The 26,653-nt window shown below is 38.3% G+C and overlaps 2 protein-coding genes across 7 annotated transcripts in view; one reads left to right on the forward strand and one right to left on the reverse strand.

Moving 5' to 3' along the window:
• Positions 1 to 26,498, forward strand: CCDC90B (coiled-coil domain containing 90B). 5 transcript variants are annotated; one of them, XM_020882506.2, is made up of 10 exons: positions 1 to 528; positions 12,999 to 13,118; positions 15,656 to 15,759; positions 18,446 to 18,547; positions 19,511 to 19,552; positions 19,648 to 19,719; positions 19,827 to 19,880; positions 20,934 to 21,010; positions 21,703 to 21,817; positions 25,164 to 26,498. In XM_020882506.2, exons 1-9 carry the CDS (start codon positions 429 to 431, stop codon positions 21,767 to 21,769), a joined length of 738 nt encoding a protein of 245 aa, XP_020738165.1. In that variant the 5' UTR covers positions 1 to 428; the 3' UTR covers positions 21,770 to 21,817; positions 25,164 to 26,498. The 5 variants fall into 5 exon arrangements, with proteins under 5 accessions (XP_020738165.1, XP_020738164.1, XP_020738168.1 ...); XM_020882505.2 differs by lacking the exon at positions 20,934 to 21,010 and having other exon boundaries at positions 4 to 528; XM_020882509.2 differs by lacking the exon at positions 20,934 to 21,010 and having other exon boundaries at positions 6 to 221.
• The window catches only part of ANKRD42 (ankyrin repeat domain 42), a 76,586-nt gene continuing 59,733 nt past the window's right edge, over positions 9,801 to 26,653 (reverse strand). For both annotated transcript variants that reach the window (XM_020882503.2, XM_020882499.2), the window contains one exon: positions 9,801 to 12,780. In XM_020882503.2, coding sequence (XP_020738162.1) covers positions 12,765 to 12,780 — 16 coding nt within the window. In that variant the 3' untranslated portion in view covers positions 9,801 to 12,764. The remainder of the gene's footprint in view (positions 12,781 to 26,653) is intronic.

Genomic DNA, 26,653 nt, shown 5'->3' on the forward strand with positions numbered 1-26,653 from the left:
CCAGGTTGCCGCGGGGTTGGACGTGACTCTGTCGTCCACCAACCCAAACCGGTGATGGCCGCTGGCTTTCCGGCGGTAGTCGGCTGTTTAGCTGCACACCTCATTGCCAGGGAACGGGCACCGGGAGGTTCTGAAACAAGATTCCGCTTCTTAGGGCGGTAACGGCGTGCACGGGTTGGGGTGAGGCGGTGAGAGAAGCGGAGCCGCTGTAAACCATGCTGGTGAGCTCCGGGTCAGTCTGTGGAGGGGCCCAACTTCGCGAGACCGCGCGCGGTGCGAGCCTGTGCCGGGAAGCCTTGTGGACGTGCTACGGGCCGAAAACTACATTTCCCAGCATCCTCTTGGCGCCAGAACTACGTTGCCCGAAAGCCTGAGCGCGATTCGCCCCGTCTTCTCACCCGGCTGCCTCCGGCTGGAAAACCCGTGAAATGTGGGGCCGCTGGGTGCGGCCGCTCTTGCGTTCTGAAGGCGGCGGGGGCCGCCGGGTTTCGAGCCCCTGTGGCCGTTTTTCGCAGGCCCTGCGGAGAGGTGAGAAAAGGCACCGTGTCCCCGATGCCTCTGTGCTCTGTGGGGAGGTGGTGCCAGTGGTTGGTGCCGGCTTGGGCGAGAGGAACGCGAGGGTGCCGCCGCCTCCCTCCAGCCCGCTCCGGGGCCAGGCGACCCTGCTGCCGAGCCTCGCCCCGAGGGGTTGAGGCGGGAGGCACGAGGGCCGAGAACGGGAGCGCGAGCCTCCGAAGGCCTGTCTTCCCGCCCGGCTCTTTCGCTCGAGCCCCGCCAGGTGTCTCTCTGAACCATTCTTTGTCGAGGGAGGCTGGTCGTCCCCGCCCCCTCGCAGGTGTAGTTTGTGCCCGGAGAGGCCCGTCACCTTTCGCGGTTTGTTCAAACTTAGACTGTTACTCGCGTGCCGTCCTCCAGCCCAGGTAATCTACAGCGCACGTTTCCCGTCAGGTCCGCTTTATTTTCGCTCTAGTTTTCGGTACTGGGGAGCAAACTCCGAGAGAGGGTGAAGGACAGGGAAGCCTGGCGTGCTGCAGCCCGTGGGGTCGCAAAGAGTCGGACTCGACTGAGCTACTGAACAACCAGCGCTTTATTTACGCTGTGGTTTTCAGTACTTGACAATCGCCTTTCAAGCAAAAGGAACGTGATCACGGGAAGCTACAGTGGTTGACGGGCGGGCGCGCCTGTCACCAGCGTGTGCTGGACAACTGAATTTATTGAGAGTCGTTTCCAGAATCTTTTCCCCACAATTTTTAAACCCTTTGGGGTTGTGTGCAGAGTAGGCACTTCGTACTAACCTCAGCGTTCTCTAGTTATCTAGGGTCACTCATCACTAAACCGCGAAAGAATTCCCCTTAATTCTTCAGTGCCGGACGAACTGAGCTGCCCAGCACCACAACTTTGTGCTGTTTTGCTCGTTTCATTTTAGTCACACAGCAAGGCTGCAGTTATTGACACACCCCCCCCCCCCCCCCATCTCTTAAGACTGTTGTTTAGTGCCCAGGGTCCTTGGCACGGTATTTGTACTTACTTAGGACGAGCTGGTTGGATGGCATCACTGACTCAATGGACATGAGTTTGAGCAAGCTGCAAAGATGGTGAAAGACAGGGAAATCTGGCATGCTGCAGTCCATTGGGTTGCAAAAAGTTGGACACGACTGAGCGACTGAACAACAAAGATCTTGAGTTGGTGTGTGTATTTAGTCGCTCAGTCGTATCCAACTCTTTTGAGACCCCGTGGAGTTTAGCATACATACACATTATGATGGACTGTACAAAAAACGGACGTTTTTTGAACCCTGGGAAATCACCCCAATCTCAATCTTTTGTAAACTTTCAGAGCTAATATAATTTGGGTCCCTCATCACTAAACGTTTATTGAATGTTTACAGTGTTCAAGTAGTTTAAGCTTGTCTCAACTCAGTAATCAAAGAATTTGTAAACCTTGACCTCTGACCCAGGGAAGGATCTTAGTTTTCATCTAGTTGAATTACCGTTTTAAAGATAAAACAAGGCACAGGAAGATGTTATTTGTGTAAGTTTTGTGACCACTGGTGGATTCCTAGTTCATTACTATTTCTCTTACTTAGCAGAACATCAAAAACACTGAGCTTCTAAAAACAGATTTTTAGGCTGTCCCTGAGAAGTCAGTCTCTGGATGTGGAGTCCATAGATCTTGTGTTAGTTTATTATTTAATATATTAATGCTGATAATCTTGATGGAACTAGCGCAGCATACATCAACAGACCAGCATGGAAAAATATATATTAATAATCAGCTATGTCATTTTAGTGTCACAACTCTAATGTTTTAATATTTTTTAATTTTTAATTTTAATTCAAGTACAGTTGATTTACAGAGTTGTGTTAGTTTCAGCAGTGGTGTTATGTATATACACATCTATACTATATGTTCTTTTTCAGATTCTTTTCCATTATGCTTTATTTTCTGTTTTAAAATTTTTTTATTGAAACATAGTTGGTTTGATTTTATACATAGCAATTTGTATCTGCTAATGCCAAACTCTTAATTTATCCCTTCTCCCACTCATTCCCCTTAGGTTTCTTTTCTGTCTGTGAGCCTGTTTCTGTTTTGAAATAAGTTTGTTTGTATCATTTATTGGATGCTATGTGTAAGTGATACCATATGATAGTTGTCTTTCTCTGGTTTACTTCCATTTAGTATGATAGTCTCTAGGTCCATCCATGTTGCTGCAGATGGCATTATTTCACACTTTTTGTGGCTGAGTAATATTCCATTGTGTATATAATCTCTCTTTTTAAATTTTTATTAGAATATAGCTGACTGACAGTGTTGTTAGTTTCTGCCATACAGCATAGTGAGTCAGTTACACATACGCATGTGTGCTGAGTCTCTTCAGTCATGTCTGACTCTTTGTGAGCCTGTGAACTGTGGCCCCACCAGGCTCCTGTGTCCATTGGATTCTCTAGGCAAGAATACTGGAGTGAGTTGCCATGCACTCTTCCGGGGGATCTTCCTAACCCAGGGCTCAAACCTGAGTGTCTCAAGTCTCCTGCATTGACAGGTGGGTTCTTTACCATTAGCACCACCTGGGAAGCCCCTACAGCTATGCATATATCCGATCTTTTTAGATGTGATAGGTCATTCTGGAGTGTTAGGTTGAGCTCCCTGTGCTATACAGTGGGTTCTTATTAGTGTCTGCTGTACATACAGTAGTGAGTCTGTGTCAGCCCTAGTCTCCTGATGTATCCTTCCCCTCTCAAGCCTGGTGACCACAAGTTTGTTTTCTACACCTCTTACTATTTCTGTCCATTTGCTACACTTTCTTATATTCCACATATAAGCAATACCATACAATATTTGACTTTGTGTGTCTTCACTTAGTATGACATTTTCTAGGTACCTGCATGTTGTTGCAAATGGCATTATTTCCTTTTTTATGACTGAGTAGTATTCTGTGTGTGCCTGTGCCTATGCCACATCTTGTTTATCCACTCCTCTGCTGATGGACATTTAGGTTACTCCCACATCCTGGCTATTGTAAACAGTGCTGCAAAGAATATTGGGATGCATGTATCTTTTCGAATTTTGATTTTCTCTGGGTATGTGCCCAGGAGTGGGATCGCTGGGTCATATAGTAACTCTATTTTTAGTAACTATTTTATAGTAACTCTATTTTTGGTTTTTTAAGGAACTTGCATACTGTTTTCCATAGTGGCTGTACCAATTTACATTTCTACCAACTTATAGGAGGGTTCCCTATTCTCCACACCCTCTCTAGCATTTATTATTTGTAGACTTTTGATGATGGCCATTCTGACCAGTGTGAGATGATACCTTGTAGTTTCCATTTGCACTTCTCTAATTTTAGTGTTGAATGTCTTTTCCTGTGCCTTTTGGTCATCTGTATGTCTTTGGAAAAATATTTTTAAGTCTTCTGTGTATTTTTTATTGGGTTTTTTTTTTTTCTGTCATTGAGCTGTTTGAGATGTTTGTGTTTTGGAAATTAGTCCCTTGTCGTTTGCATTATTTGCAAATATTTTCTTCCAGTCCATAGGTTGTCTTTTCAGTTTGTTTATGGTTTCCTTTGCTGTGCAAAAGCTCATAATTTTGATTAGGTTTCATTTGTTTATTTTTGTTTTTATTTCTATTGCCTTGGGAGACTACCTAAGAAAATATTGATAAAATTTATGTCAGAGAATGTTTTGTCTGTGTTCTTTTCTGGGAGTTTAATGGTGTCATGTCTTACATTTAAGTCTTTAAGCTATTTTGAGTATTTTCTTGTGTAAGGAGTGTGCTAATTTCATTGATTTACCAGGTTTCCCAACACCACTTGCTAAAGAGACTTTTTTTCATTGTGTATTCTTGCATCAGTTATCAAAGATTAATTCATCACAGGGCTGTGGGTTTATTTCTGGGCTCTTGTGTCCTGTTCCGTTGATCCATATATCTGTTTCTGTGCCAGTGTCCCACTGTTGGAATTACTGTAGCTTCATAGTATTGTTTGAAGTCTCGGCGGGTTATGCCTCCAGCTTTGTTGTTTTTCTTGAGGATTAATTTGGCAATTGTGACGGGCTTGTGTGTGTGTGTGTGTGTCGTTCTATATAAATTTTAAAATTATTTGTTCTAGTTCTGTGAAAAATGTCATGGGTAATTTGGTAGGGATCATATTAAATCTGTATATTGCTTTGGATAGTATGGTCATTTTAATAATATTCTTTTAATCCAAGAGCACGGGGTTTCTTTCCATTTCTTTGAATCACCTTCAGTTTTATTAGTGTTTTATAATTCTCAGCATATAACTCTTTCACCTCCTTGGTCAGGTTTATTCCTAAGTTTTGTTTTGTTTTTGTTTTTTGATGCAGCTTTTAAAAGGACTGTTTTCTGACTTTCCTTTTCTGATATTTCATTGTTAGTGTAAAGAAATGCACATTGATAGGTGTGTGTTGAACCATCTTTGTATTCCTGAGTGAAACCAATTTGATCATGATGTATGATCCTTTTTATGTATTGTTGGATCCAGTTTGCTAATATTTGTTGAGAATTTCTGCATCTATATTCATCAGAGATATTGACCTGTAATTTTCTTTTTTGGTAATGTCTTTGTCTGGTTTTGGTATCAGGGTAATAGTGACTTCATAGGATGACCTTTGGAGTGTTCCCTCTTCTTCAGTCTTTTGGAAGAGTTTGAGAAGGATCAGTATAAGTTCTTCTTTGTATATTTGGTAGAATTCTCCAGTGTAACCATCCCATCCTGAACTTTTGTTTGCAGGGAGTGTTTTTAATTATACATTCTAATTCACATTCAAGCAGTTGTTTTGTTCATATTATCTCTTCTTGATTCAGTTTTGGGAGCTCCGTGTTTCTAGAAACTTGTTGACTTCTAGGTTGTCCAATTTACTGGCATATAATTACTCAAAGTATTCTCTTACAGTTTTTTGTATTTCTGCAGTTTCAGTTGTTATTTCTCCTCTTTCATTTCTTATTCTGTTTATTTGGATCCTCTTTCTTTTCTTCTTGGTGAGTCTGGCCAGATTTGTTGATACTGTTTATCCTTTCAAAAAACCAACTTTTGGGGGTTTTTTGTTTCAGATTATTCTTACTTTGTTTTGACCACACCACATGACTTGTGGGAATTCTAACCAGTGGACCACCAGATAATTCCTCATTTTCTTTGATCTTTATTATTTTATTTACTTCCTCCTACTAACTTAGATTTTGTTTGTTCTTCTTTTTCTAATTCTTTTAGCTGGTGGCTTACGTTGTTTGAAATTTCTCTTGTTTTCTTGTCTTTTTTTTTTTTTTTGAGGAAGGCCTGTTTTTCTGTGAACTTCTTAGAACTGCTTTTGCTGTATTCATAGATTTTGCTTGGTTGTGTTTTCATTATTGTTTGTCTCAAAGTATTTTTATATTTCCTTTTTTATTTCATTGTTGACCTGTTATTTTAGTAGCATATTGTTTATTCTCCATGTGATCTTTTCCTTCTTTTCCCCCCACCCTGTGGTTGATTTCTAATTTCTTACCATAATTGGTCAAAAAAGATGCTTGAAATAATTTCTATTCTTTTAAATTTATTGAGGTTTGTCTCCTAGTACGTGGTCTGTCCTAGAGAATATTCCATGTGTGCTTGAAAATAATGTCTGTGGGGGGATGTAATATCCTAAAGCTATCACTTACATCTAACTGTTCTGTTTTGTTCTTTAGGATCTCTGTTGCCTTACTGATTTTCTGTCTGGAAGATCTGCCCATTGATGTCAGTGCAGTGTTAAAGTCTTCTACTATTACTGTACTCCTGCCAGTTTCTCGATTATGACAGCTAGTATTTGTTTTATGTATTCAGTTCAGTTCAGGTGCTCAGTCATGTCCGACTCTTTGGCGACCCCATGAACCGCAGCACACCAGGCCTCCCTGTCTATCACCAACTACCCAAACCCATGCCCATCGAGTCGGTGATTCCATCCAGCCATCTCATCCTCTGTTGTCCCCTTCTCCTCCTGCCCTCAATTCTTCCCAGCATCAGGGTCTTTTCCAGTGAGTCAACTCTTTACATGAGGTGGCCAAAGTATTGGAGTTTCAGCTTCAGCATCAGTCCTTCCAATGAACACCCAGGACTGATCTCCTTTAGGATGGACTGATTGGATCTCCTTGCAGTCCAAGGGACTCTCAAAGAGTCTTCTCCAACACCACAGTTCAAAAGCATCAATTCTTCGGTGCTCAGCTTTCTTCACAGTCCAACTCTCACATCCATACATGACCACTGGAAAAACCGCCTTGACTGGACTGACCTTTGTTGGCAAAGTAATGTCTCTGCTTTTTAATATGCTATCTAGGTTGGTCATCACTTTCCTTCCAAGGAGTAAGCGCCTTTTAATTTCATGGCTGCAGTCACCATCTGCAGTGATTTTGGAGCCCAGAAAAATAAAGTCAGCCACTGTTTCCCCATATTTGCCATGAAGTGATGGGACCAGATGCCATGATCTAGTTTTCTGAATGTTGAGCTTTAAGCCAACTTTTTCACTCTCCTCTTTCACTTTCATCAAGAGGTTTTATGTATTAGATGCTCCTATATTGGGTGTGTATATGTTAGCTAGTGTAATATCCTTTTATTATATTGACCCTTTTATCATCATGTAATGTCCTTTGTCTTTCATTACAGCCTTTGTTTTAAAGTCATTTCTGTCTGATAGTTTTGCTGCTCCTGCCTTCTTGTCATTTCCATTTGTATGAAGTGTCTTTTTCCATCCCCATCCTTTCAATCTGTGTCTTTGCCCTAAAGTGGGTTTCTTGTAGACAACATAACGTTGGTTCTTGTTTTATTATCCAGTCTGCCACTCTTAAGTCTTTTGATTGAAGCATTTAGTCCATTGGCATTTAAGGTAATTATTAATAGATATGTATTTATTGCCATCTTAAACCTTGTTTTCCAGTTCATTCTGTATTTGTTTCTTTTGCTTTCTGTGTTTCCTTTTGTGGTTTGATGGTTTTCTTTTGTTCTATGCTTGAGTACCTTTCTTCTTGGTGTTTGTGAATCTATTGTAGGCTTTTGATTTGTGGTTACCTGGTTTCCAAGTTTGTTAATCCATTACTGTATCTTCTTGCTTTAGATTGGTAGTCATATAAGCTCAAACACAGTGTAAAAGATCAACATTTTCATACTCCCTTTACCCACATTTTGTGATTTTGCTGTCCTGTTTTTACATCTTCTTGTTTATCCTTTTCTGTTCATTGTAGTTATAATTACTTTTGAAAGGTTGTTGCCGAGCTGTGAAAGACACCAGGATTCTTGGCTTACGAGGAGAAGAATTCAGTCTGGGGCCAGTGACGAGGCTTGATAGCTTAGAGCTTTTGTGTAATAAAGTTTTATTAAAGTATAAGAGAGACAGAGAAAGCTTCTGACACAGACATCAGAAGGGGCAGAAAGAGTGCCCCCTGCTAGTCTTCAGCCGGATGTTACAGAGCTACCAGCAGACTGCTAAGTGGAGAAAGGGCTGTCTGGAAACTCGGAGACTGGCACCAGGCCCCTCACCCACAACATGCATTTTGGGATAGCACTGGCCTAAGGGGAGCTGTCCCAGGCCGTAAAATGATGGACATGAACCTTGAAGAAAGGCAGGTTTCCAAGCAAACACAGTCCCGCTAACATAGCTTAAGAGAACACTTGCATGAGTAAAACATACTGGTTTGTCAGGTCAGTTCTGAGTCTTAGGTGGAACCACTTGAAGATAAGAGTCTAGGGTAAATACATAGTTCGTTAACATAGCTTAAGAAACATTTATGTAAGAAAAATGCATTGGTTAGCTCAAGGTTTGAGAAAAGTTCAGGTGGAACCAGGCGTTATTGTGGCAACACAGAATTTTAAAAAGAAGCCTCTTTTTAAATTCATATAAAGAAGGGGAAAAAATCTAACACTTGTTTGTTTCCTCCTCCCACTTAAGACAGATGAAAAATGTCTGACACTTGCAGCCTATTTCCTTGTTTGGAAATAGGAAATTTGGCCTTCCTGCCTGTTACCCTCTCACTTTCTTAAATTTTTTCTCTTAATCTCTGTACTGATTTATTTAAGTGATTTACTTTCCTAGTGTTGCTCTTCTCTTTGCTCTAGAGTCCTCCTTCTCTATTTAGGAACTTTTTTCAATTTTTTTTTTTTTAGGATAGGTCTAGTGTTGCTGTATTCCTTTAGTTTTTGCTTGTCTAAGAAATTCTTTATCTCTCCTTCTATTCTGAATGGTAATATTGCTAAGTAGAGTATCCTAGGTTGCATGGTTTTCCCTTACTTTGAATATATCCTGCCACCAGAGAAATAAGCCAGTAGCCTTAAGGGGGTTCCCTTATACCTAATTCTTTTTCTTTTGCTGCCCTTAAAATCCTCTCTTTTTAACTTTTGCCATTTTAATTATAAAGTATCTTGGTGCAGATCTGTTTGTCTTGGTTGGGATCCTCTGTGCTTCCTGTACTTGGATATCTGTTTCCTTCTTTAGGTTTGGGAGGTTTTCAGCCATGATTCTTTTCAATTTTTCAAATACATTTTCAACCCCCTTTTCTCTTTTTTCTCCTTCTGGGATCCTATAATGCATAGATTGGCATACTTTATATTATCCCATAGGTCTTTAAGTTGCTTTCATCTTTCTTCATTTGTCTTTTTGTCTGTTCTTCTGATGGGGTGATTTCCAGTATTCCATTCCATCTTCCAGATCACTTCTTTGTTCTTTTGCATTATTTAGTTTGCTGTTTATTCCTTTAGTTTGGTTTTCATTTCAGCACATGAGTTTTCTAATTTAATTGACTCCTGAGTTTACAAGGACACCAGCATCATAAATCTGCCAGTCACGCATCTATGGGGACGCACCCAGATTTCAGCCCTACCTCTGGGTGTAGGCAGCCTGCTGGCACTTGTGTGTTCCCCACGCTAGTCGAGTCAGAGCCACGCCTGCTGTGGGCATGCCAAAACTGAGGCCGCCCCTCCCTCACGCTTGGATGTACCATGGGGCTTCTGTGGCAGAGCAGGCTTCATCCTGTGCACACTTGCACTTGCAACCCAGACCACGCTCCAGGGCCGTCCTCTCCAGGATCTGTCTGCCGAAACTTGAGTTTCGACACTTAGCCCCCAGGCGCACCAGCAGACGTGCGTCCCAGGCTCGGGGCGCAGCGAGGTGGCCAGGACCAGCTGGGCTGCCCTCCGTTCTGCCCTCCGCGGGCCTCTGTTGCTCTCTTCTCTGAGCCTCTGGAGCACCCTCTCTGTCCCAGCTGATTGCCTAGCCAGTGATGGGGATTCCCAGAGGGAGGGAACTTTTTTTTCTTGCACCAGTTCCATCCCAATTCCTTTTTTTTTTCCTCTCTTCCCATTTAATCTTACCACGTGATGATCTTTCTTGAAACTTTGAGTGTATGAGATATGCTAGTGTTCAGTAGGTGTTTTGTGAGAATTGTGTGTTCTGTCAGCTCTACCCTCTTCTATTTTGCCATCTTGATGTCTCCCCTAAGATAAATATTCCTCAGTTGGGCCATCTAAGAAATGATTGTTTCTTTACATGTGATTTACATGTAACTCACATGTCCTACAAAGTGTTACACGCCAGCTGCCTCTGCAGGTTTACTACTTAGGAAAGAAAGCAGACCACTGTCAGAGTGAAGGATGAAGAGCAGCAGCTATGTATGGACTCCACAGTTTGCTTCAGTTTTACATTTCTTATTCTACTTTGATTCTTTGAAGAGCTAGAAAATGCACGCAATACAAATGTTGAAGAGCATATTCATATTGTTACTGTTTTCATAGAACTTTGACCAATAGTGGCTGCTTTGACTTAGAAATCTGACTGCATTAGTCCTGCCTGTTAAGGTTTTAAAGCATTATAGGCTTGGACTATACCTCAAAACTACTACATAAGTAGCTCTAAAAGTTATATTTAGGTATATTTATTTTTCAAAATCTTCATGGCTGAATCTGATACACAAATAAGGTTGAGAACCACTGGCCTATAGGATAAACTTTGGATTGTAAGCCATGATCTTCAGAGTCAGGGTCAGTCTGGTTTTCTGGTCCATTCGCCCTATTCCCTGTATCTACTTTCCTACCTTTGTAGCAGTATTATAGAACCTACCATTCTCCAGAGTTTTTTTTTTAATCTTCCTGGATGTTTCATATATTTATATACACACATACACATACATTTATATGTATATAAGGAGAGAAGTCAAACCAATCCTAAGTAATTTCAATGCATTCCTAAATGAAGTTCAAGAACATTTATAATACAGATACATCCACCACCAAACAAGGTAACAGTCTTTTTAGCATCCAATCAGAAATCACCAAGCATGAAAAAATAATAATGAAGAGAAAAAAACCCATAATGAAGACAAAAAATCAACCATTTGAAACCAAGCTAGAACTGACAGATGTAAGAATTAGCAGATATGAACATGTTTAAAAATTTAGAAGATATGGAAAAGGTAAGAAGACGATCAAGTGCAGAAGTGAATAATGGGCAGGCCACGTGTGGACTGGAATACTGGATTCTGACTTAAAGCTTGCTGCCAGGTGCACCTTAGTTGTCAGCTGCCATTCCCTGATACGTTTTCATGTGAGTCTGCAAGCAGTTGATTAATTATAGTCTCTGTGCAGTCAAGCCGCTGTTAATGGTAGCTGTACTTGCAGCCGCTCCCCGGCACCAGCATCACCGCCTCACTTGTCCACCAGATCGTCAGGTGCTAGATTCTCACAGGGAACCTAGATCCCTCATGTGCACAGTTCACAGTAGGGTTTGCACTCCTACGAGGACAGAGTCTGAGGCCACCCCTGGTGTGACAGGAGACAGAGCTCAGGTGGTAACGCGAGCAGTGGGGAGAGGCTGGAAATAGATGAAGCTTCACTTGCTCACCTGCCTCTCACCTCCTGCTGTACCCGGTCCATGGCCGAGGGGTTGGGGACCCCTGTTCCAGATGGCACTCAAAGCCAGGAAGATTGCTGACCACTGTGCATGCGTGCGTGTGTGTGTGCGTGCGCGCACGCACACGTGCAAAACTGATCCATCTTTACATCTGCTTCCTTTTATATCTGGTTACCAGAACTCATCTGAGTACTTGAATGAGTTAGTCTAAAGGACTGGACATTACTCTTTCATTATTTGAATTTAGAGTTTATGTTTAGATTAAAAAAGAAAAAATCTGTTTCCTGCCTTCCAGTTTATAAAGTCAGTGAAGATATCTGTTATGTCTCGTTTTGCTTATCATCCCCTGTCCCCAACACATGCCTAGCACTCAAGATGTTTCTTGACTGGCAAGATACATGGGAAGGAATCACATTTGCCATACACTCTACTAGCAGAATAGAGGTTGCAGCTTTGTCTTTTAAGTGCCTGGATGTCTTAAGTGACTTAGGATAAAAAGGACAGCATGAGGAAACAGCGTTTGCAGTCTGAATCCCAATTCTGCCAGAAACTATGACCTTAGGCAAAACCTTAGGCTTTACTTTTCCTAGGCTTGATTTTCTTACCTAAAAAGATGGATAATCCCACCTTGCCTTGGTAGTATATAAAGTATCTAGTAAAGTATCTTGTGTTTAACTGGGTGTTTATGCTAATTAGCAGTTATTTTACTTAATACATAATAATAGCAATAAAGTTGTGTATGGACAGAGTTCCCTTTTTAATAAAATCATCAGCAGTAGGTAAAACAGGACCATTCTGTGTCTAGGGTAAAAATCGAGAGTTTATTGAAATAGAACATTTATGTCAAAACTAAGAAAAACTTTGCAGGTCTTTTATGTTGATACCACTAAATAACTCCAGGATTTTAAATCCAGTTCACTGATTGGTTCAACAATAAAATATCATTTGCCAAGCACTGTTTTAGGTACTGTGCTCGGTTGCTAAGTCGTGTCCGATTCTGCGACCCCATGGACGGTCGCCCAGCAGGCTGACTTTGTCCACGGGATTTCCTAGGCAAGAATACTGGAGTGGGTTGCCATTTCCTTCTCCAGTTTTAGGTACTAGAGATACAGTAATGAAACAGTCGAGGCCTCATGGAGCGGACATTCTGGTTCAGAGACAAACAGTAAAGATAATTTCCAATCAGAACTGAGAACCATGTAGGCAAAAATGTGGATATTTAAGAGTGGGAGGACAGAAAGCTGCTTTAGATGGGACATATGTATGAACAGTTTTCATAGCTCTAAACTGTCACAGCCGTATGAAGGACTTCTGAGCACTGAGGAGAGCTGGGCAGTTGTGTGGCAGTGATATCCACGGTTCTTGATGTGTATTATATTACGATGTTAAATTGACTCTTAAAATTTCAGAATACTGAAAGAAAGAAAACATTTATTGATTATTTTGTAGGTACAGAATAATGTTGGAGACTTTTCAGATAAAAAAACGATGGACTCAGGAGTTATTTTGCTTGAAATTACAGAATTCCTGAGCAGAAGAGCTGGAACTATATTATAGATTTATGGGGGGAAATGCTTTAGAAGCCAGAGTGTGATGCTTCTGTTACTACAGAAAAATAATTTTCTTTTCAGACTTCTTCACCACCACAACCAAGGAAGGATATGATATGAGGCGAGTGGACATAACTCCGCTAGAACAAAGGAAGTTAACTTTTGATACACATGCATTGGTTCTGGACTTGGAAGCTCATGGTGAGAAACATGGATCCCTCCTGAAGGAGAACGTTAACAGCACTCATGATAGATTACCTAGTCAAGGCAACATCACCGTTATCAACCATTACAAGTCGTCATTTAAATATAAAACCTGTCCATAAGTGGAGTATTTTAGTCATGAAAATGGTATGACTTAGAAAATATTTACTGAAAAGAGAAATGCTCAAGATGTGTTCATTTAAAAGCATTATGTAAGATTACATGTACAGAATGTTTCCAATTATGTACAAAAAACAACCATTGTTTCTAGTATGATATTAAGTTCATGTAGAAGTACAAGCACAACAGAAAAAAAGAAAAAAAAATTTTTTTTTTTTTTTTGGCCTGACAATCTTTAATACTGGTTGAAAACAGGCTGATGTTTGTTGCTGATGGGAGATATCGTTAATCCAATGTGCAAAAAAAGTGCAGCTGTCTATTTGTACTTGAGATATATAAGACCAGTGCTTCTGTACTATCTACACAGGTAAAAGTTTTTAAACATAATGATTTCAGGAAGGACACTGCATCTTCTTTATGGATAATCACGTGCTGCCGAGAGCCCAAAAGCTTGATGACACTCTTTAAGTTACACAAACGTATCCAAAGAAGTATACCTGTTCTTGTCCTAATTTTGATCGTAAACAAAAACCCAATTTCAAAATTAGGAATTATTTTGATCTAGGAAATCTTGGACTTGTTGCAAACGTGCAAACCTTGTCTCTGAGAGCCAGGTTCCTACACTCCCTTTTCTAATCCTGTCACCACTGATCCAGCCCACAAACCCCATCAGCTGCAGAGTAGCAATACCCCAAATAAGAGTAAAAAAAAAACTCAGCCCTCAAACCACCCATATGCCTTCTGGTCATGTGACATCTTTAGGGGCAGGTACAGGCAATCAAAAAGGATGAAGAATCACTTCAGCAAAGCAACCATTATTTGTCCACAAAAACCATGAAAAACAGTGATAGAAAATTAACAAACCAAATATATAAATCTGACACCATTCTGCATTTCCAGAACTTGTTTTATTTTCTATTAAAAATTTAAAAAATCAAAGGTCACAAAAAATTATCAGATATGAAAACAGTTACTTAAAGTATGTGATACTATAGGAATAGAAGAGTTGACTTAAAGGAGTAAAGTGGCATTCAGAAACAAGTGTGTGTGCATATATGAATATATATATCATTGTAAGGTGTATATATATATATCTTAGAAAGCAATTACAAAGGCATTACAAATTAGGGAAAGGAAGGACTTTAATAATTGAGTTATGATAAATGACTGGCTATTTGAATAAATTCCTTTACTGAAAATAAATTCTAGATTGATTAAAAGCCAAATGTGAAAAACTATAAAAAATATTATAACATAGAAATATTTTTAGACTTTTATAGAGTAAGGAAGCAAGACATAAGACTGAAAGGCAATGAAAGTAAAGACAGACAGATGCGACCACAGAAATATTTAAATCTGTGTATCAAGGATATCTATAAGGTTAAAAATGTTAGCAACACATGTGACAATGAGCCTATTGCTTTAATATACAAAGAATTCATATGAGTCAATAAGAAAAGTTAAGCAGTTTTATAGAAAATGGACAGAGGCCATAAATAGCTCTCAGAAAAATAAATATATGTAAAGATGGGCTGTTGTCCTTAGAAAAATAAATATATGTAAAGATGGGCTGTTGTCCTTAGTCGCTCGGTCGTGACTGACTCTGCAGCCCCATGAACTGTAGTCCGCCAGGCTCCTCTGTCCATGGGATTCTCCAGGCAAGAACACTGGAGTGTGTTGCCATGCCTTCCTCCAGGGGATCTTCCCCACCCAGGGATCGAACCCAGGTTTCCTTCATTGCAGGCAGATTCTTTACCGTCTGAGCTTCCCAGGAAGCCCAGAATACTGGAGTGGGTAGCCTTTCCCTTCTCCAGGGGATCTTCTGTCCAGGGATCAAACCCAGGTCTCTTACATTACAGGTGGATTCTTTACCAGCTAAACTTCCAGCGAAACCCATATGTAAAGATACTTAAATGCAGTTTTTAAGTAGAAATTAAAATAACAATGCAATACCATTTTTAAACCAACTATATACTAAAAAAAAAGACCAGTAATACCAATATTGATGTAGATATGGGGAAACGGATCAGTGGAATTAAAATTGGAGAGTGTTTTTAGAGAGAAACTTAGCATAATCTGTTGGTTTTTAATTATAACCTTTTTGTTTTTTTAAAAGGCTTCAGTTGACCCTTGAACAGCACAGGGGTTAGGGACACCGACTGCCTGCGCAGTTGAAACTCTGCCTTAACTTTATAGTGGCCCTCTGTCCACAATTCCTCATCCATGGGTTCAACCAACCACAGATTGTGTGGTATATTAGTATTTACTATTGAGAAAAACCTGCATCTAAGTGGACCCAGTCAGTTCAAATCCATGTTGTTCAAGAGTCAACTGTATGAAAATTTAAATGATAGTCTATTTTGAGAAGGGTGTGCACTTTTTAAAAAATATAAAAACCTATTTGCTGTTTATAGGATTTGACAAAGCACAAGCAGAAACAATTGTATCAGCATTAACCACTTTATCAAATGTCAGCCTCGATACTATCTATAAGGAGATGGTCACTCAAGCTCAGCAGGTAATACATGCATTTTTATCACTTCTGACAGTCTCATTAAGATAATACTTTTCATAACCCACCTTCCATACACACCTGCATCTTCCTTATTCTCTCTAAAGGGACCAGAATCCTTCAGTAAAGTCAGTATCCAGAGAGAGTGAGGAGCTAGAATAGTCATCACAAAATGATGGTAACACACAGAATGAAAGTCTGTCAGATCTTTCATTGTGTAAGATAATTATTTGAGTCATGAGATGGTGGTAGCCGGCTAGTGAAACAAGTTTTTCCCCATAGAAAGCCCACCGCAGTAGAGGACCTGACCACTTGACTGCAGTTGTGTGTGTGTTCTGGCCAATTTTCACAAACTTGGAAAGCCGGAAGGGACCTACATGACAGGAAAGTGTGAGTCAGTCGTGTCTGACTCTGTGTGACCCCATGGACTGTACCCTCCAGGTTCCTCTGTCCGTGGGATTCTGCAGGCAAGAAAACTGGGCATCTTCCTGACCCAGAGATCAGACCCAGGTCTCCGGCGTTGCAGGCAGATTCTTGACCGTCTGAGACACCAGGGAAGCCCTGCATGGCTGGGAAGGACTTCATTTATCACCTGGCTCAGATGCTTTCCCGTTCTGTTGTTTTCCTCTATTTCTTTGCATTGATCATTTAGGAAGGCTATTTTATCTCTCCTTGCTATTCTTTATTATATTAATACAGAATAAGTATTCTGTAATAAAATGTTTGTTAAAGATTAAAACAAAAACTATAGTTAATGCCTTAGAACTGCTTCATAATCATATTTTGGGGGAACAATACTGACAACCCCTTGAAGCCACTTCTATATGACTTGAGGTAATTCTCATTAATATTTCTTTTTTTGTTTTTTTTTTATTTATTTATTTAGCTGTGTCAAGTCTTAGTTGCAGTGCACAGGCTCAGTAGTTGTGGCACACGGGTTTAGCTGCCCGAAGGCATTCGAGATCTTAGTTCCCTGACCAGGGATCGAACCCACGTCCCCCCACACTGCAGGGCAGATTCTCAACCACTGGACTACCGGGGAAGTGCCCCTCATTAATATTTCAAGCAGAACTGCATAAAAGATGACACTTAAGGATGGTATTACAGTCAGGGATGTCAACTCTACATAATAAAATATACTTTTAATTTTATATAGGAATAATATTTAAAGCAAAACTTCCTGCACATCAGAACATTCATTGGAGTCACACTGTCCTGCTTCAGCCGTTAGGTCCCTGTCTTATTACATTTATTGAGTGCTGTGCTCCAAATATCACTGTGAACGTTTTACGTGCATTATCTCATTTAATCCTGAGAACAGTGCTATAAGGTATAGGTAGTTATTTCCATTACACCAAAGAGGAGTTCAGAGAAGTTATTAATAAATAACCTGCCCAGAGTCTCAGAGTAAATGACAGTGTTTGGATTCAAACCCAGGCAGTCTGACTCCAGAACTCACATTTTTAACTTCCACTCTCTGTGACTGTGCCATCTGAGGGTTGTTTTGGAGAAGATGTGTGCATTCCAGACCCTTGGACGAGTCATTTCTTAGTTATGTATCTGGAACTGTTATAGCTGCTGTTTTCTAAAAGTCAAGTCAGTTTTGAAATAGTCTTTCTCCCTAAATTGGTCAGCAGAGGACTGATAACCCCAACAGTGCACCCCTGGTCACAAACTATGACAGAAATGGGAGTTCCACTAGTGATCTTGTTCTTGTTTGGGTTTTTTTGTTTTGTTTATGAACCATGTTATAGAGGTTCTTCAAGGTTATACTCTCATCTGCTTTTTGATAAAGAGGGATAAAAGATGAATCAGCAAACTACATGAGTTTGAGAAGTTTTAGTGGTAAAAGTTATATTTTCTTTGTAAGCCTGCTTTAAATCATTTCTACAGGGGCTTCCCTGGTGGTTCAGTGGTTAGGACTCTCTGCTTCCACTGAAGGGGGCACAGGTTCGATCCCTGGTTGGGGAACTAAGATATCACATGTTGCACAGCCAAAAATTAATCATTTCTACAAAAATATCCCTCACTAGCAAAGCAAAAGTTTATAAATCTATCAGATAGGGCCCACTTTTCCTTTCACTAATTCTTTATATTGCCAAATATAGGAAAGATACTCAGGAATTTAAACAAAACTAATTATGCTGACAAGGGCTAATTATTTAAACCATACTTCTACCTATTTTATTACCTGACTTCTAAGTCTTATCTAGTATCCTAGAAATTTCCAATGGTAAAAAATCCTTCAAAGTTAAAGCAATGAAAGATAAGAGCTTTCCCATGTAGATATTTTTTAAATAAGATTATTTGTTGAAGAACTCTTAGAGGTTAAGTAAGCAATTTATTGGGACTCTTTCATTGAAAAGACCTAGACATTAGTTTCTCTTCACTGGGAAATCCTTTTCCTCCTTGAATCTCTTGCTTTTCATTTTGATATCTCAGATATATAGGTTTCATATGCTTAAATTTTTTTTACTTAGCCAAGCAACATTATCCCTTGTAGAAAGATAATTTTGTGTGTGTGTGTGTGTGTGTGTAACACAGTTTTATTAAAGTATAAAAAGGGACTGAGAAAGCGTCTGACACAGACATCAGAAGGGAGCACCCCACTACAGTTTTTAAGTTTCATGAAGTTCCATGTAAGGGGATGGTATTATATAGATCACTAGATGACTTTAATTTTGCGTTTCAGGAAATAACAGTACAACAGCTAATGGCTCATTTGGACTCCATCAGAAAAGACATGGTCATCCTAGAGAAAAGTGAATTTGCAAATCTGCGAGCAGAGAACCAGGTGATACAAGTCTCAATTTATTAATAATAAAATACTGATTTCACAAGTATTCTACTTGGTGAATAGGACCCAAAAACAGTTTCATGTGGTTATTTAAATAAAGTCTACGACATGTTTAACCATACCTAATCTTCCTATGTATAAGTCAGTGTTTTGCATGCTTAAGAGTTGTTTAAAAAAAATGAGAGTTGTATTTTATATGGGTCACATAAAGGAGGAAATCTTTGAGGTACATATTTTATAAAATTTCTAGTGTGGTTTAGAATAATGTTTTCAGAGCTGAGAGTAATGTGGCTTGGGGTGGGGGTGTGGACTGTATTTTTGTCACTTGAGAAAAATGTTTCTGTAATTCAGTCAGAACTTTGTTATCCACTAGCCTAAAATATTAGAATGTCAGCCTACTTTTTTTTAAAGCAGACTACAGTAGGTCCCCCTTTATCTGCATTTTTGCATTCCACAGTTGTAGTTATGTGTAGTCAACACAATCTGAAAACATTACATAGAAAATTCCAGAAATAACTCATGTTTTAAATTGCATACTGTTCGGAGTAGCGGAATATCTTTCACCATCCTGCTCCATCCGCACAGGACAGGAATCATCTCTTTGTCCACAGTATTCACACTGTGTATGCTACGCACCAGTTAGTGTAAGAAAAAACATAGTATGCACATGGGCTTCAGTGCTAGTCGGGGTTTCAGGCATCCACTGGGGGTCCTGGAACATATTCCCATATGGACTGGGGGGACTACTATATTAAAACATAAATACATTTTCTAATGTCATGTTCATATTATTTTCTGAATAAGAGAAACTATTAGATTTTTTTTATTTATAATCAGTTTTTATATTAGAAATCCATAGATTGTCCAATTTTTGCTTTTGCAGCGTTTCAGATTTTTTTTGATAAATCATATGGGCTTTTGGTTTAACACCAATTGTGTGTGATCTTTCTTTATACCTAGAAAATGAAAATTGAATTAGAACAAGTTAAACAACAACTGATAGTAAGTGAAACTTTTTCCCCACTTCAGAATATGTAAATTTCAGACAGATATTCATGACAAGGTCACTTTTTAAATATTTTTATTTTCTTTTAAAGAATGAAACTAGTCGAATCAGAGCAGATAACAAATTGGATATCAACCTAGAAAGGAGCAGAGTAACAGATATGGTAATGTGTTTTTAAATGTACTTTTTTGGTCACTTATTCCTTTAAAAAATTCCAATTCCTTTTATTTTTTTTTTTTCTCTAACCTGCTGATAATTCATATCCTTTAGTTTACAGATCAAGAAAAGAAACTTATGGAAGCAACCACAGAATTTACCAGAAATGTAAGCTACTGGGTAACAGTTCCTCTGTTTTCGTATAGCTGTCATGCCTTATGTAGCTACCCTCACGGGTATCACTTTGTAAGTCTGGACTTGAACAGGCTGGCCCTGTGCAGCCCGTCATTTCCTCATAACTACTACAGGTAACCAGTACTTTGGGGGAAGCTGCCGCTAGGTGGGTGGTAGTACTGGAGCTGTGACTTCTGAGGCAGAATCAAGCTTTGCAGGTAGCACCTGTTTTTCAACTATTTTTATATGGAAGATAATTATTTTTCAAAAAGACAGGGAGTCACAGTATTTAAGTGCCTAGATTCAAGTAGTTATCTTACATATTTTTTAAGTAATAGCAAATATTTATTGAGTGCTTATTACATGTTAGATCCTACTTCACTTACTTTCTATTTTCTAGTTACTGTGTCAGCCTCTGGGCGAGGCAGGTGCTCCTACTCCCATTTTACCAGTTGGGAAAGTGAGGCTTTGGGAGTAAAGGTCACACAGCCAATAAGTGGTAGAGCCAGGACGCGAACATGGATTCTGACTCCATGCTCATATGTACTGTTTGTCTCTCAGTAATCCTAAATTGTAATCATTACTTAATCTCCATGGCTGAATAACACCTAACTCTCAGCCTAGTCCTTTGCTTTTTTAAAAGTTAAAAGCCACTTGGTCTACATTCCAACATGAGAGACATCATTCTTGATTATACTTCAGTAGAACAGGTACCATTTGCCTTTCCAAGTAGCCTGTTCCCTTCTCTAACTTCTTGGTCAGATAAAGGAGATGAAATCAAATTCTCTCACTGCTAATTTCTGAGCTCTAAGTATCACCTTCTTTTCCTACCCTTCAGCCCGTGTGCACGAAACATTCAGTGTTAACTCAACAAGCATATCTGCCATGGTCTTTAATATTGGTGTCAGTTTATCATAATCCTGGTTGGTTTTTCCTTTTGTAAAAGATATTTAACGTTTTAACTATGATATCTTAAGACTTTATACCCATAAAGTGATAGTTCTGTGACTGACATTTTTGCTTCTTAGTTTATCCTTGTATATTTAGGTCTCAAGTACAGGCATACCTCAGAGACACTCCAAATCCAGTTCCAGACACAGCAATAAAGCAAATATTGAAATAAAGTGAGTCACAGCAATTTTTCAGTTTCCCAGTTCTTATAAAATTTACATTTACACTATACTGTAGTTTATTAAGTATGCAATAATAGCATTATGTCTCAATAAACAATATCCATACCTTAATTAAAAAATAAGAATCGCTAAAAAGATGTTAACCAGTTATCTTCTGAGCCATTACTGAGTAGTAATCTTTTTGTAACAATAACATCAAAAGTTACTGATCACAAATCACAATAATATAGTAATAACAAAAATGTTTGAAGTATTGTGAGAATTACCAAAATGTGACACAGAGACATGAACTGAGCAAATGCTTATGGAAAAATAGTGCTGATAAATCTGCCTGACTCAAAGTTGCCACAAACCTTCCATTTGTTTTTTTAAAAAAATGCAAAATTTGCAAAATGCAGTAAAATGAGGTATGCCTGTAACTTACCTGTGAGGTTTTTAGTGGAATGCGCCCAGAATGTGATAATCCTAGTAGTCTCCAAATATCAAAGTAGAAGGAATAGTTTTTGTCAGTTTATAATGTTCATGTAATTTTTATATCACTGTGTTTTTTTTTTAAGCTATGTTTCCCCACTTAAAAGTTTTGTAACACAAAATTAGCCCCTAAATGAGGGTTTCTAAAGTAAACATTTCTGTCCATGATACATAGAGACAAAATCTAATTATCTTATTCTTAATTACTACAGGATACCAAAACCAGAGGTATTATTTCAGAGACTGGTAACAAAATTGACACTGAAATTGCTTCTTTAAAAACTCTGATGGAGTCCAATAAGCTTGAGACAATTCGTTATCTTGCAGGTAAGACTGTGTTGTCAGAGAAAGGAATTACTATCATTTGATTTTCAGACCCATTAGCTCCTACCTCCCAAGGTAGTAGCATGTGACACAAAAGGAGGGGCTGTAACAGATACTGTTTGGTCCCCTGCAGTGCTTGGAAAATGTAAATTTAATAGGCCACTCTGCATCCTCTGAAAAGGAAAAAGTGTACGGTAGTCAAAGACACACATAAACACCCGTACAAAATGATGCAAAGATTAAACTAGGTAGTCCACAATTAGGTACAGATCACCAAAACAGATATAGGCTATTAAAAACCACAGCAAACAAAGGGGTAGAAATTACTTCTATTCTTGAATCCAAATGAGGAAGCAGGGATACTGCCCAGAATTAGTCTGTCACATACTGAGTTCGTCAAGAACCTTGTGACCTGACTAATTTATAGAGCCCCAAGGAGTTAGGAAGAATGCCCTCGAGTAGTATTTTCTTTTATAAAAAAGTAATATATTTTCATCCTAAATTGTTTGTATAAGTGAAAAGCAATATAGTAAAAATGAAAGCCTTCTCCCTCCCCATATGTATTTACTATTGGTAGTATATATCTTTCCTAGGCTTTTCCTTCTGTATGTGAACATTATAGATTTTTAAAACAGTAATTAGATGATACTCTACAAGCTACAACTTTTAAAAATTTAACCAAATGTCTTGAACATCTTTCCATATGAATACATAGATATCTTTTTACTAGAAATCATAGTATTCTATAATATGAAAATACCATAATTTATCTAAATATCTAATATCTTCTTACAGACATTCTGCTCTGAAGTTTTCATTATTAAAAAAAATGTTGCACCAAATAGTCATATATATGTGTGTCAATAAATACACATACACACATATACATCCTTGTGCCTTCATACTAGAATTTCTATATAATTAATTGCTTATGCACATCTAAAAACTGGGATCAAAAAGATACACACATTTAGGATTTTGTGTTGTTATTGTCCAAAATAAAATAGCTGCTTTATAGCATCAGTGGTTTTTCTGGGCAGGCACTCATCATGTTGGAGCAACAGTAGGAGTAGAGATGACCCCAGCCCCCTACTGATGCTCACCTCCACACCCCCTTCTTCTCCTCAACTTGAATGACTTAATTTCTGCCTTTTCCAAATATTGGGCTTCTGCTAAAGATCCATTTGAAAAAAAGGATTGTAAGGCTAAAATGAGTTTCAAAAACCCTAGCAAAAGTCTCTGGAACCAGAGATCTGTTCAGTACTAATGCTCAGGGGAAGTTCCAGATCAGCCCAGTTTGGAGTGATGGTTCCCACTTTGAAAACAGATCTCAAAGCGCCCCATTAGGAAGAGCTGCTGTTGCCCTCAGAGTCTTCTAGTGTATTTACCTACAGATGCAGTGTCATGGTTAGTCTGAGCATGCTGATGGTCTCCAGAAAGGTTTCCATTCATTAGTGGACATACACGAGGCAGACTAACAGACTTAGTGGCAGTGGGAAAAGAAATTACCAAGTCTGTTTAGAAAGTTAGATTTCCTGTGTTCCTTTCCTTTTTTCACTGAGGACTTAAACAACTGCTGGTTCTGAAGGCACTGCTCTTCTCTTTACGAGACAGCAACTACTTTAGAGTCAGGTGACACAGCCTTGGGTCCTGATTCCACCGTTGCTCGCAGTATGGCTTTGAGCTTGTTGCTCATCTATACGATGGGGATACTGTCACTAACTTCATGGGGTTTTAATCATGCTAGATAAGGTAATACATGGAATTCTTCAGCACACTACCTGGAACATGGTAAATAGTAGCAGGATCAAATGAGAGAATGTGTAATTGACCAGTGACAACAAGACAAGAAATTCTTTAAGTGTTACTCTTTCTCCTCAAATGTCCAGCTTCCCACCATGACTTAGACCTAATCCCATTTCTTAAAATTAGGGAACTCTTGTCATTAACCAAGTGTTAGTAGTGTGATCAAATGGGATAATATATAATTAATTTACACATTAAAAATAGGATAGCTTTACTATAAATGGCTGTTTCTTATGTCTTTAATCATTGAAGTTTGCTCTTCATCTCAGAGTCTCTAAAGTCATGGCTGTTTAAACAAACTAAAAAACTAGGGAGTACAAAAGCCTCACCCAGATTCACCACCTTAAGGAGAATAGAAAGGTTTTCTATTTAGAGTGATGTAACACAGACAATAGGTGGTACATGAACTATTTAAAAAGTCTGATGCTTTTTCTGCCTTTTCTTCTACCTCACTGAGTTGTTTCTGAAGGGTTTTCATTAACAATTCATTTTTATAAATTTTTAATAATTATGAAATAATTTTTAATGTACTTTTAAGACAATTTGTCTTATGGATCATGTAGATGTCTGTTCTTCTAGCTTAATGACATAATTTTTTAATGTTGGCAAGAAAAGTTTTTCACTTAAAAATTATATCTGAAATTTATAATTATTTAAAGTAGTATTGTTAATGTAATATTAATGACTTGAAACACTGTTTATAGATTCTAACAGATTTTTTTTTTTTCTGAGAAAAGAAGAAATTATTTTTAATTTAACAACATCCAAAAATTAATGTTAAAAGTTCAATAAAACAGATACTTGTAGATCAGCTGGGTCCAAACCAGGAAGTTTCAGAGTGGGACTGGAGGATTGAAAAAGGAAAGGAAGAGATCCACTTTCCAGCTAAAATTTGATTCTGCGTTGGAGTCAACAAAAGCTCCTATATGGAAAGACAGTCTGATCATTACTCTTATTCCATGTTCACAAGGAACGACCAGTATATAAGTGGCAGGTTTATTACAAAATACCAAATGTTGGGAGTTAAAAAAAATTGTTCAAATTAAAAGGAGATCCTAAATTGATACTAAATTGAAGTACTACGTCAGCAAAAAATAAACATTTTTCTACTGCCAAAATCCTTTTGTAATTATTGTCAACATTCTGCTGGTTAGAACTTCATTTCTTAAAACAGAATTTTATGGTTGGCATGGACCTTAGAACCATCTAATCCAACTCCTTCAGGGAACCTGAAGCTAGGATAAGCCGAAGTGAGGTAAAACCTGTTTTTGTTTGGATTTAAGATTCTAACAGATTTTTAAATTACTGTCATCCTTATGTAAAATATAGGAAGCTTCTAAGAATTGGTATTAATCATGCCCTAATCGATATCCTGTATCGTTAGCTTAATTTTCTAGGGGATGAAAAACCGAAGGTAGAAGATTGGCTGGATTTCCTGATTTTTTTTTTTTTTTTGCTTTAAATTGAAAATGACATTATTCTGTTTGTCTCTGCAGGATAATCTCAAATGCATGACCTATAACACAGATTCTTCTTTTCACAGCCTCAGTGTTTACTTGCCTGGCAATAGCATTGGGATTTTATCGACTCTGGAAATAACAGTGAAACTGCTGTAGTTATGCATGCTCCTACTCCTGCTGCTTTGACTGTTGGAACACTGCCTGGATGGATTTACTCTGAACATTGAAAGTTAGAGTAGGAACTGAAGACACGATTATTTAAAGTACATATAGACTAAAAGGAAATATTTTAGAATAGAAGGTATGTTTTGTCTTTTTCATGTATGTCTTTATTATGTTGAAAGAGGCCATTCAAAACTTGATAAGATTTGAGATAGGGCTTTTGTCTTTATGGTTTTGATAGCTCACAGAAACTGAACTAGAGTTTTCTTATGTTTACTTGAGCGACTGTAAATCATATAGGATTTCTTTTGTATCTGTTGCAAATCTGAAAACTATTCCCAAGCCCACATGCTTGTTACTGTATTCAAATTTGCTGATAGCTACTGCACAATTACCTTTTTATATAAAATATATACAATAACAAAGTTGTTTGGATTTTAAAAGCAACTTATCATATAGCTAGAGTTAGGTTTTTTTGGTAATGAACTAAAACAATAAATTTTAAAATAATGTGCCCTAGTTCAAGTATATGACACTCAGGATGAAATCCGTAGAGTTGTTAATTTCTAATTCACAAAATCCAATTTATCCCTGTTTCTTGGGAACCCATCTTAAATTTACTACCTAAAACAAATTTTTTTAAAATTCAGCACATGTCTATTGGCATGTAATCCCTACTCTCAAGAAAGTCATGGGGAATTTTATATTTTTGTTTTGACATTACTGGGTCTATTTTCTTTGATAATAGCATCTATTAATAGGATATATAGTTCAAGGAAAGTACAAAATACCATTTCATCTCAGACCTTCAGTTTTAGCCAGATCAAGAAGCCAAGGCCAAGAAGTGCTAAATATTTCAAGATTTCATAATGCCTTGGCAAAACTTTTAAGTTTGATGATCCATTAGTTACTCAAAATGACCTCCATCATTTGTTTAGTTATAAATAGGGAATCTAAATTATAGAGCAGTCAAAAGACCAGCCCATATATGGTCTAGTGAGTGAGAATCAGACACTTTCCAACTAAATTTGTTTCAAAGATCTAATGGCTGACTTGTTTGCAAATTAAAACTTTCTGTACTTATCTTGTATTCTGATTTAAAATATCTCAGAATTCACTTGCCTAGAAAAATTCTTAGCACATTATAAATAAATTTGTATGTAAATAAGATCATATAGGTTCCATTGTAATAAATTCTACAGTACATTTATTCACTCAATAAATAAGAATGCCTGCTATGGGCATGCTGGTCCCCACATGCAGAGCTGACCTGGCTTCCTTTCCACTGAACTGAGGATCTTAGTTGAAGATAGACAGTAAACAGGTAAATTATTCACTTACACAATGTAAAATACGCTAAATTTTAAGAAGGACTATGTCTTCCCTACATGTGAAGGACGCTCCAGTAGCA

This window comes from Odocoileus virginianus, chromosome 28 (genome assembly GCF_023699985.2).
Source record: "Odocoileus virginianus isolate 20LAN1187 ecotype Illinois chromosome 28, Ovbor_1.2, whole genome shotgun sequence".
Lineage (NCBI taxonomy): Eukaryota > Metazoa > Chordata > Mammalia > Artiodactyla > Cervidae > Odocoileus > Odocoileus virginianus.

Excerpts from the sequence above, each read along its gene's own strand:
- CCDC90B (XM_020882505.2), top strand. The coding sequence starts at position 429 with ATGTGGGGCCGCTGGGTGCGGCCGCTCTTGCGTTCTGAAGGCGGCGGG. Across the intron at positions 15,760-18,445 it reads TGGTCACTCAAGCTCAGCAG|GAAATAACAGTACAACAGCT; the intron begins GTAATACATGCA and ends TTTGCGTTTCAG. Across the intron at positions 19,720-19,826 it reads GGAGCAGAGTAACAGATATG|TTTACAGATCAAGAAAAGAA; the intron begins GTAATGTGTTTT and ends CATATCCTTTAG.